Raw genomic sequence first — 11962 nt, forward strand, 5'->3', positions numbered from 1 at the left:
GACCTGACAACTGGTATAATGCTAAAAAACTTGAAGAAGGGAATAAATGCAGCCCAATTTATAACGAATGCATGAATGCGGATCCAGCAGAAATTCCTGGTGCGCTTGAAGCAATTACCACTGAGACGTGCAGGAACATCCAAGTTCATATCTTGATCTAACAGCCTAATTCATAGACTCTATGGAGCCTTTTCTCATAAGTAATGCTCTGTAATAACCTTGAAAGTGGAACAAACAACCCTTCGTTCGTAATTCAACTTGACGTTTTTCCCGTGTGTTTATATTCATTAATCCAAATCAGTTTTTCAATGGGCAGGATTTGGCCAACGTCGCAAAACATGGCAGCTAAGGACTACTTTTGTCTAAATCAGGGGTGTCCAAGTCCAGTCCTCGAGGGCCGCATTCCTCCATGTTTTCCAAGTTTCCCTCCCTCGTTAAACACACCTGATTCAAATGATCAGTTCATCCTCACGTTCGGCAGGAGCCTGATCATTGAATCAGGTGCGTTGAACGAGGCAGGGAAACTTGGAAAACATGGAGGAATGCGGCCCCCGCCCGAGGACTGGACTTGGACACCCCTGGTCTAAATGGTGCCAAGATGACACTAAGTGGGACAAAAGCAATGCATTTAATGCACTGGCCTGAGCACAGAAGTAATGATTTTTTTTAGCTAATAGAGGATATTTCCCCCCCCAAAATTGCAAATTTGCAACTCATGATTGCCTACACTTTGAAGGTGATTTGGTGCTCACCGTTTTGCTCTATGAGGATCTTCACAGGAGTGCATCACAACTGGCTGCCTCCATTCCCTTTGATTAGGTTGCCACATACATTTTTCAGCAAACCTTAATAGATGATTTATGTTGCTGGGACTATTTTCCGTAAACTCCATTATTTTTTCATGGTTCACAACAAGAATTCCAGAAAGGGTATGCATTTAAATATCAAGTTGAATCGTTGGATCAGTCGGTTAAAGGAGCGTGATAAAAAGTCGAGTTGAGCTCGGTGAAAGGAACAATCGCACATTGTAGGAACTAAACTCAAAGCAGGATGATAAACTATTTTTTTAAATTAGGAAAATAACATGCTATATTATTGTACTTCATAAAAGCATATGCAAATGACGCTATTGGTAACTAGATATGCTAGTGAGCATTATCAAATGATCTGTCTACATGTGTGTGTTGCTACCCACAATGTGATCAAGTATCTGTTTCTTAACCACTTCTGAGACGGCCACAGAAATGACGAGTTAGTCGAAGCTATGTGGTGTTTTTTAAATGGAAAAACTGTAATATTTTTTGTTTCATTTTCAGTTTGACAGTCAGTTTCAAATGGGAGCAGCAATAAGCAGCTTGAGGCTTCTTTTTGATGAACGCTTCACTAATTCTCTCTGTCAAACTGCTGCTTATTATGCAGTTGAGTTGAGTTTACTGTCACCAGATAATAATATATGCTGAATTTCATTACTTTTGCCATGTTTTTCAAACTCAGCTTTTGCAGTGTCGTCAGTTTTTGCCTTGTGCGTGTGTGCGTGCGCGCGCACATGTGTGTGTGCACCTTAGCACCTCAGTTCTAACACACCCAAGAATGAACCAACACCGTTGTTTTTATCATTAGTCGTGGGAGCGACGGGTGGGGAGCAACCAATCACAGCTGTGTTTGTTTGACTACTCTCGGGCCTTGGGTAGCACACACAGCTGGCTGAGCTTCGGATCCCGCTCGGCCCCTGGGGAGTCTGATCCAGTTCACCTGCTCTTGGCCCCGGTGCTAAAGGGCAGCGAGCGCAGCAGTTCTCAAACGCGAGCTGTCACTCGGGGTCCACAAAATAATGAGCAATAAATTCATGTGCTGTGACATTTCTAAGTGTTCGGAACTACATACGGGAACCAGTATGCCAATGAAACGATTTTTTTTCTTTAAAATATACAACTTTGGTCTCATAACGTCACATATTTTTCTCCCCTAAATTTTTTATTTTTAAGATTCTGACTTCTTAAAAAATGTGAATTTGAGACCAAGTACATTTTTTAGGCAGTTTTTCATTGCTTTGCTCTCGGAAATAAAACCACTATTAAAAGAAAATATGGAACTACGTATGTTTTTTCTTTAAAAAAAAAAAAAACTGAAAAGAGTTTTTATGCACACATTATGACTAGCACATTTAGTACACATACTAGTTGTTTGCAGCACCAGCACCAGCTTAGAAAGAATTTATCTACATTTTCATGCAAAAAATGCCTTGTTTTTATCTCCAACAAAGATATCATACTCCTATATCCACTCGTAACACATTTCCTTCATTTGTTCCCGAAACGGGTTCAGACCGTAAAAGATCCCATTTGTTCCAGAAAGCCTCCAACCAGCCTTGTTAAATTTACTACACCTTTGGCATAACTGGCACTATTACTCATAGCCCAAATCTCCCCCAGCCCCAGCCCCAGCCCCAGCCCCAGCCCATAGAACTACAGCAGCAGCAGCAGCGGAGGTGCCCTGAGGTAAAAGAAAAAAAATGAAAAGAAAAAACAATGCTGCAGTGAGAGGCTAAGAGCATTTCCACTAGTATCATTTACTGTCTCTTTTTAAGTTATGATCACCAAAGTCCAAATGGCACACATCTACGAGTTCCATGCTCACACATGTTTTATTCACTTTGAGAATGCGCGAGAGCATCATGAAAGGGAGGCCTCATCTTACAAAGCGTGGCTCGCTTGCCAACAAGCAAACATATGAAATATTAACCAGCAAATATTAGCATAAGTGATAAGAGCATGATCAGCTATACAGCCATTCAAAAAGGTATATTGCATATATGTTTTTTTACTGCAGAGATGTGAAAACACGAGCATCAACAAGTTGAAGCTTGCCAAGCTAAAAAAAAAAAAAGAGAAAAATAAAATTCAAGCTATAATGTGGATATAGCGTGTACACAAAATGCTAATTTGTGACAACAAAATCGGTATAACGTGTGCACCATATGCAAATGTATTTATTTAATATCATTCCTGTCAACAACTTGGATGTATGAGAAAGCAAACATAGCGCATTTTTCTACCTTCTCGCACTAGGTTTGCTTACCCAGCTGAAGCAACAACTACATATTTCATCCGCACGTTGGCCATCCTCCGCTCAAAGTCAAGCCAAGCCAAGCCAACGATACATTACCATACTGGCCCAACTTCAAAACAAATGTCTAATGATGTTCTTGTATTATTTGGTAGGCTTTTATTTTTAAGTTGGCCCTCACAGCGCTTTGGCAGCATATTACCATAAATGGATAGCATGAGCAAACCATGACTGGCCGTCAATATTAGATAAAAATCCTGCTTGAACTATGAGAGTGAGTTGTTCTGAATGACGAGAGGAGTATTTATGAACCGACATGCGTAGTATGTCTCATCCTCCTGAATTTGCATACTTGCAAGACTGAAAAGATGTAAAAATGCAAGCCTGCATCTTCGAGTGTTATGCCATGTTTTAATTGTATTTTGTAGATTTCATTACAAATCATCAGACTCTAACCACATTTTGACTTCTGGGGTTTAGTTCCACGTTAAATTTTGTCTGGGGCAGCATAGAAATAGCGCTGAATAATGAATGACAAAGCAGAAAAAGACCTGACTCACTTTTAAATCCCCTCTGATGATCTTTATCCCCAGAGGGACAAACACTAGTTAACCCCTGAGCCTTGAGTAAAAATCTGCTGCCACCTTGGGAGAAAACGGTCCTATCATCTTGGCACGAAAGCCCAGCGGGACTCGGGAGGGCCGTTGTGCCCGCTGCATTGATTTACTCGCCGACACCGGAATTGATGAGGAATCGCACTGGCTGCGCTCCAACGGAGGCAGAATGGCCGGGGAGACAAAACCCGGAAAAGGAGGCGCTCTGGCGGCTATGGCGGTGAAGGCGACCGTGGACTTGACTTTCGCTCCAGACCCACAACACGACTCGTGCGGTGAAGACAACTCAACGGGCTGCGGTGTACTTGTTAAACCGCTGACCTTTAATTCACCATTGTCACCTATCATGTTTCACGTGTATGTCCCCGCTGGCTTTGAGACAGGAATAGTGAGGGCGGGGTTTGGAGGGGGTCGCCATTGATCCAGTCTGGTCTGTGGTTTTAAACTATGTAAGCGCGTTTCTACTTCACAGGCGTCAATTCACACTCTGAAATCACCTTGAGAAAGCTGTGATTGGTTGTGACCCGACACCTGGCAACTGGCATGTCATTTTCAGTCGACAGCAAGTGGCAAAATGGCCTTCCTGACTTCCTCAGTAAACATGCATGGGGGGCAAAAATTTCATTCAGCGTTAATATTATGATATCGCATCGATTAGTAGAATAGCTAGATCAACCACTATCATTTGATAACACATCATCTCTAAAATGGCTTGATTGGTGCAAGGATGTCAAATTCACGTTTCCATCTATTACAATCACGTCGGATGGAGATGAAGGAAAGGTAGGGAAAAGGAATTGCTTTAAGACGGTCACCATGGGTATTATGCAAATAAACGGCTTGCAATTCATTTTGCAGACCCTCAAAGTTACCCTCGGACCCCAGTTTGTGAACCGCTGTGCTGTGCTGTGCTGTGCTAGTGGGTGTGACAACAACAGGGACAATAGCAACAGGGCAGCCCTTGAGCCGCAATGCATGGGCATCATCCATCGCACATCCACAGAAACATGCATTGACACCCATTTTCTTTTGGCAGCCTTAAACCAGTCAAAAGCCGACTACGCTGAAAGCACATTTCACACAATCTACTTTTCGTCTCTCGGGATGCCATGGAACCAAATTCCAACATGTGCATTGTTCTCGTGTGGGAGACAAAAGTAGCAAAAAGGGTGGGGGGAAAAAAAAAAAAAAAAAATCAAGCATACCTTCAACAGCCAACACCATTGGCACGAGGAGGCTGCACACCCACAGCAAGTATTCCATTGTCAGGAGCCAGGCTTTTGTAACATGAATAGAGACCCTCAGGATGGCTGTTGGCTGGCTGGCTGGCTGGCCGGCCGGATGGATGGACGGATGGATGGTTGGTGGGTGGGCTCAAACAGTGATCACCGCTGCGGAGCTTTGTGTTCCTCACTCATACCCATTCCGGCATCATCCAAGTGTCTTTTGTTGTTGCTGCTTCCGTTTTTGAAGCCCTTGTTCCTCAGTCACGTCCCAACATTCCAGTGACTGTACGCCGTCTCGTTCCCGTGATTTGACTTCAGCAGCATCTATCTCACCACGGACGGGCGCATCTCTCTCTCTTTCTAGGGCTGCTCTTCTCCCACCAGACGCACACAGTATTGGGATGGCAGGTGGGAGGAACCCGTATCCGAAGCTGTGCACACTCGACCAGCGGTTCTGTCCACTTGGGCAACTCCGCTTGGGCAAGTCCTTTGCTGTTGCGCCACCGTCGGGGGCCGTGCGTCGGAATGCCAACACCGGGACGGACAGACCGGGGGGCGGGGGAGAGAAGACAAAGGGTTACTTTGCACAGCTCGTAACATCCGGTGATGGCTTTCAAAATAATAGATGCAGAGACGCAAAAATAATAAATTTATATTAAAAATAGATTTGAGTCGTCACTTTGTTCTACCCACCCCATTTTTCTTTTTTTTTTTTTTTTTGCAAAAACGTTTTCTTTACAAAAAATGCTGTTGACAAGAAAATGTGTGTTTTTATGTGCCTTTTATGTGTTAAAGCATTTGTTTATTTGCCAGTGTCATGTAACGATATGCTTGAAATACCATGGCCGGGAAATACAGGTTTAGATGTTCAACTCAAATCAAAGTTGTCTGCAACTGCTTTTGCTCGAACAAGCTGATCAGAGCACAAGCAGTGAGCGCATTCAAAAGTGACAAATGACATCTGATATAAAAAAGCACATCCGGCATATTATGCCGGGTACAGACTGAGAAATCATTTGCAGCGAGAAAAGATGGCAATTGCAGCAATCAGTCTACAAATTCTATTCATTACATGCAGACTATTCATAGAGAACTTTTTTTCTCGTTAAAAGACATTTCCACGAATGAAGGCTATTTGACAAACATGCCTGGGGCAGATCATTACTCGTAAAAACAAAGTTGTTTTGCATGCCATTTGTTCTTAATCCCTATGGTAGGTCTCCTGGTAAAGACATGATAAAATTGCAGCATCTCAGATTTTATTTTTAAAATACCATATTGCAGCACGTATGTATAAAGAATGCTATTGAAAGATGTATTGGCCTTTAACTTAAAAATCATTAAGCAAATTAGTTTTAAGGCTTAAAAGGCATATTGATGGCAGGTTTAAAAAAAGTGATTTCACATTTATAAAACATTTTTGTTATTGTAAATGATATTTAAATTAAAATATTTGCCACCGGTTTAAACAAAGGAAAGATAAAATGCAAAATATACGTATATTTTTTGATTGATTACTAATTAGAAAAAGACACTTATTTACATATTACAGTTACTGTAAATATTTGTCAGTTACTTTGTTCCATTAATTGTGAGCTGTTTCTAGTTAATTGTTCTTCCTGGACTGGGGCAATTAAATACGAGTCACAAGGAAGCAGCTGCCTGAAAATGGCCTCAAGCAGTGATGTCAGACTCACCAAAATCTGACGTCATCTCTTCATTGGTGACATGTCAGGGCAGCAGAGGCTAACATCACTGTGTCGTTCCATCAGCTCTTATTTTGTAGTTAAAGTGGCTATATTAACCCTGCAAGTGTGCACCGCTCTTGACAGAGGTGGTCGCTAGCGCTGACGAAGAAAGAGGTTGAGCAGGTTTTGGAGCAGGCTGAGCACGGCCAACATCCCTTGCAGCATTTGTCCATTCAAACAGCAGGAAGCAGCGTGTCGATCAATTGCGGTATTAAATGGACTTTGGAGAGTGTCAATGTAAGCCTAGATAACAATAGATAGGCAGCATCTCCCGTGGCTTATTGAGCGGCCTTTGAGACTGATGCCGCACAACAAAAACCCCATGGGCTCCACTCGCTCATTTGGGTGTAAATACAAATTAATCACAACAAAAAGTCGAAGACTCGCGCAGTTAAGGCTGCATCGTTAGATTAGGTTTGAACTTTACAGTGTCTGTCACCTTCTCACACGGTCTTTTATTTCAGTAGCACAGCACAGCACAGCACAGCACAGCACAGCAGAGTGTGTTGATGTAGGTGGAACTCTAAAAGCTCGAAGCACAAGGCTCCCTTTCAGACTACCTATTCATCAGTCTGTACTTCCCACTGCTTTTTCAGTCCCACCAGTCCACCCCACTAGATCCTCGTGCCCCGACACACACACACACGCACACTTAAGATAGGCCATTTCTTCATCCCCCTCTCCCGCTTCTTTTATCCCACCCAACCTCAGCAATCCTTTTGGCTTCAGCAATCGGACCACCCTCATCCCCACCGCCTTCCAACTCTCTTTTGTCCCCTCAGCTTTGTGCACTAATTAACTACAGTTCAGTTCCCAGCAGGCTTGGGTCAGCCCGCACTGTCGGGGATGTGATTGACAGCTCCCTTTAGCAAGCTGTACAGAGAGTGAGAAAATGCTCTCCTTCTCGTACAGTTAGCCCATCGCTCATTAAGAGCAGGTGAAAAACAAAAAATGACACGGGAATACGCCGACACCAACAAAACTATGAGGAGTTCACCCGAACGGTGTCTCATATTTGACTCCTATTACTGTAATCAAGTATTGGAAGCGCGAATGCAAGCAGAGGAAACTAAAAGTAGTGTTATGGATCGGATGGAGCAGGGCGACCAAATGCAGCTTGGACCAGCTTGGTTTATTGGAGAACACAAACTAACAGACTCGGCAAACTGACATGACATAACAAAACAATAAGTTGACTGACTGACTGACTTACCGGGACGTGAATGAAACAAGACGACAGCAGGACATGACGACAGCAAGACAGCACGACAACAAACGTGACGACAGACGAGACGGGAACAATCCGACAGGGGCGTGACACGCAGACAGGACTTATATACGCGACAGGTAACGAGAGGGAGGCAGGTGAGTGTGATTAGTACATAGATTGGGAGTAGACACAGGAAGGGAGGGGCGAGCACACTGACACTGACAAGTAGATCTGTGGGGTGTTAGGGTTAAGCCGACAAGAAGGGCTTGACAGAATATCTCCCAAAAACTGCCAACTGCAAACCACTTGTGAATTATGGAGTTGGCCCTGCACCCCGCCACGCACCGACCGCGTCTGTACACAGACTCAACAACACACGAGCGCCGACGTGCATGTTGTGCTTGTGCAGCTGCAAGTCTCTCATTAATGTTAAACGAGTGTTCCTCCTCATGTTTTACACGGGGATTCCATGTGTTTCTAATCTGCATGCAAAAATAAAATAGCAACCAATGATACGGCCGCATAACCATAAAATACTTTGGAGGAAAACTAAAGGACTTGTTCCTTTTATTTATTTATTTCAATAAGCCTTTTTGTATGCAGGTAAGCCAAATGAGAACAGATTGTGAGAGAATGAAGAAGTTCATAAAAATTGCTGGAACAGAGAACGTGATTGGTGTTAAGCATGGTGAACAGTGACGATCAGTTCAAAAGAAAATCTGGAAATTTCTGTAGTTAAAAAATGTCTGAAAAAAGTATTGGCCCCCGGCCAGGCCCCTTCACTTTATCAAATCTGGCCCTCCTTGCAAAAAGTGTGGACGCCCCTGATCTAGATGGTGATGGTGAACTAGCGGACACCAGGTTGTACAGGGAAATGATTTGAAGCTTGATTTATCTTATGACTAAGCCAGCAACCAAGTTTGAGAGGTTTTTGTTTGGGCTGTTAACAAAACAAAACAAAACAAAACAAAACAAAACAAAACAAAACAAAACAAAACAAAACAAAACAAAACGCATTGTTTTATTATGAGAGCAAGTGGGATGTTGTTAACATTATAGAAATTGTTGTGCTCGCATAGTGGTGTTATGTCACCCCCTGCTGTTTGTTTTGGGAGTCACAGGGTCCCTGTCGATTTTCTATGTGGGCGTGTTCTGAATAAATCTCCATTTCTTCCGGGGCAAGTTGAGCAAAGACGAAGACGTGTGCGATTCTTCCTCCGTAACAAACGTCAAGTTTACCCGTTATCCTGCCCTGTGATGACTATGTCAACAACTATTTGAATTCAAATCTCATATCAGCAGTCTTCACGCATAAAAACACTCAATAAAGCACATGAAATCCAAAACTTGTTTTCGATCGTGCGTACCACTCCGTTCCGAAGTCCCGTTGTCCGAATCAAACCTTTTAACTCCGGAGTCGCTCTTGCTTTATTGATGGCCTCCTGCTTCGACTGAAAATCCATAGTCGTTTGTATATGTAATCCTCCATTGTAAAACGAAATGTAAAAACGGAGGGGGGGAAAAACCACCCCGAATGTAAAACGAAACAAATGGACGACTGCTCCTCAGTTGTTCACTGTCAATTTGAACTGGAGATCTCTTATTCTACATCCCGGGATCACTAGCAGTCCCTGTCTTTTTTCGTTACCTCCGTACGATCTCGACGTTACAGACAGATGACAAAAAAAAAAAACACAAGATATTATACTATTCAACATAGGCAGCCGTGTGACGACGCAATCCTCAGAGGAGGCCAGACAGGACGTTGGCTCCTCCGAGCGAATCGTCTTCGGTTTTAAAAGAACTCTATGAATTCAGCGATTTGGGTTCAGAATGATACAAAATGATTGAAATGAAAAGGAAAATGACTTTATAATAAGAGCAATTGAGTTTGTTTTTCCCCTTTTCATGATGGCAGGGGAGACGTAGCCTCCCTTGCCTCCTCTGACCGCACGTCCCTGCTGTGTGAGTGCCCCTTTGGAGACCTGCGTGAACTTGGCCGCCCCTGGCGACAAGGGACAAACGCCTGGTTGTAACACAAACGCAAATTTAGGATGGAAAGATCATTTCATCTGGCGGGGAGATGCTGGGAGAATGACTCTTCAAGCAAAATGAAGGACGGGCTATTGCACGTTCTTATTCACTCATGGAATATGAGCACCTCTCAGTGTATGAAAGTGGGGGTACAATCATTTTTCTCATGCCCCACACAAGCCAGAATGACACTGCGCCCGAGATGACCTTCTGTTACGAGTCAGCAGGCCCCGCTCTCGGTCGGCAATTAGCCACCAGTGGGGAATGTACGTCAGCAAACCCTTACATATACTGCGCTCCCTTGATAGCTATTTAGGTGAGTGCTTAGGCAAACCATTGCATCCAAAATTCTACAGGGTGCCATTTTTACTCTTGGGTACTTTTCATACAAAACACCTGGTTTATCTAGCGCCGTTCATAAGCAAGCCAAGGTGGCCCCCGAAGCGCACAAACACTGCAATTTGTCCACCTGATGGAGGCTGGCTATTGTTCCAGCAAAAGCGGGATTAGTTTTATGATTTTTTTTTTTTTTTTCCAGGTCTAACAAAGGGTATCATTTTGGGAACGCAGTAGAAAAAAAGCCACAGCAGTTATCTCCTGAAATGGGATTTTCAAAAGGCAAAGAAACGTCTATTAGTGACTGAGGAACTGTAATCATGTTGGTCATACGACATATACTGCAGCCTCAAACTCGATCTGAGGATTACTAGACCCAGCAGGGACACTTTTCATTGTGAAAAATTGTAATACAGTTACCAATATTATTGACAGTAATTAAGTGTGCACAGTAATTAAAGTGAGAACTTGCTAACAACTTGCTATTTCAATCCAAGTGTGTTTTTTTCTTTTTTGGAAGTGAAGGTCACTGTCTTTATATACTTGCTTCTTCAGACAAGATGTTTCTCTCCACTTTCAATCCCCTTTATTCGACATGCTCTCTTCCAGGCTGACACTTAGCTTTTATTATCTTTTGTATGTGGAGCCAGAGCCTCTCCTGTCTCATTCTCGGTTCGATTACTTTTACCCCTGAAAGACCGCAGCGGTGCAGCGGTGTGGAAAAAGAGGTCCTAGATTGCTTTGACCTTGAAAACCTCCGGCCGTAGCAACAAAACACCATTTTTCCCAACTATGAACGATAAAAGACATATTTTACTTTTCTACAATTTCCAACAGTTCCAACAGTTCTGTGATATCTATTCATCAAATTCATGCAAGGATCAAGAATATTACTTATATTGCCTTTTTTTTTTTTAAAGAATTAGCATTAGCCAAAGTTTTGTTTACTCCGGTCACACGACCATATTTAAGTGGTTGGTTTTTTGGTTGTGATTGTGAGATCCATCTGAGACCATCTTCAACTGTGAATGTGCGTGAGAGAGAGAGAGAGAGAGAGAGAGAGAGAGAGAGAGAGAGAGAGAGAGAGAGAGAGAGAGAGAGAGAGAGAGAGAGAGAGAGAGAGAGAGAGAGAGAGAGAGAGAGAGAGAGAGAGAATATATACTACAATCTGAGGATTTTAGGTAGTCATGACGCACTGAGTCACCAAGAGCACACCATTCTACATTCTGACCCGACAGCATTACCGATATTTGAACTTTTGTCCCATGCCTTCAATTTTCCTTGAGGATTACAATCTGCAGGTGTGTTTTCATTTTCTTCTGCTTTAAATCAAGTTGATCACTATCAATGTTGCATGTGTAAATAAATGGGCACCCGTGCAAAAAGTCCTCATGAATTGTTAGATCAGATGTTGAGATTTTGGGATGTATATTATTGACGATGATATAGTAATTGACGATTTAAAATAGACTCGTGAATGCACAGCGAATATTTGGCCTTGAAATAATGAAATGTGTTCAAATGTGTTTGTTTGTTTGTTTGTTTGTTTGTTTGTTTGTTTGATTTAGGATCCCCATTAGCTCTGGCAATGCCAGCGCTACTCTTCCTGGGGTCCTATGAATGAATGTTTATATTGGTAATCACATTAAAGTGTAGTTTAATGAGAGGGCAACGATGTTTGAATGTGTTAATGACACAAACAAATGTTTACATTTGGATTCCGCAATT

The 11962-nt window shown here is 42.7% G+C and overlaps 1 protein-coding gene across 5 annotated transcripts in view; it reads right to left on the reverse strand.

Annotated features, from left to right (window-relative positions):
• The window catches only part of LOC125984588 (ephrin type-B receptor 3), a 44793-nt gene that overhangs the window by 28086 nt on the left and 4745 nt on the right, over positions 1-11962 (reverse strand). For 2 of the 5 annotated variants that reach the window (XM_049746568.2, XM_049746567.2), the window contains exon 1: positions 4886-11961. In XM_049746568.2, coding sequence (XP_049602525.1) covers positions 4886-4943 — 58 coding nt within the window. In that variant the 5' untranslated portion in view covers positions 4944-11961. Of the gene's footprint in view, positions 1-4885; position 11962 lie in introns of those variants that run through there. The other 3 variants (XM_049746565.2, XM_049746564.2, XM_049746566.2) reach the window with 3 other exon arrangements.

Source organism: Syngnathus scovelli, chromosome 17, assembly GCF_024217435.2.
Source record: "Syngnathus scovelli strain Florida chromosome 17, RoL_Ssco_1.2, whole genome shotgun sequence".
NCBI classification, from domain to species: domain Eukaryota; kingdom Metazoa; phylum Chordata; class Actinopteri; order Syngnathiformes; family Syngnathidae; genus Syngnathus; species Syngnathus scovelli.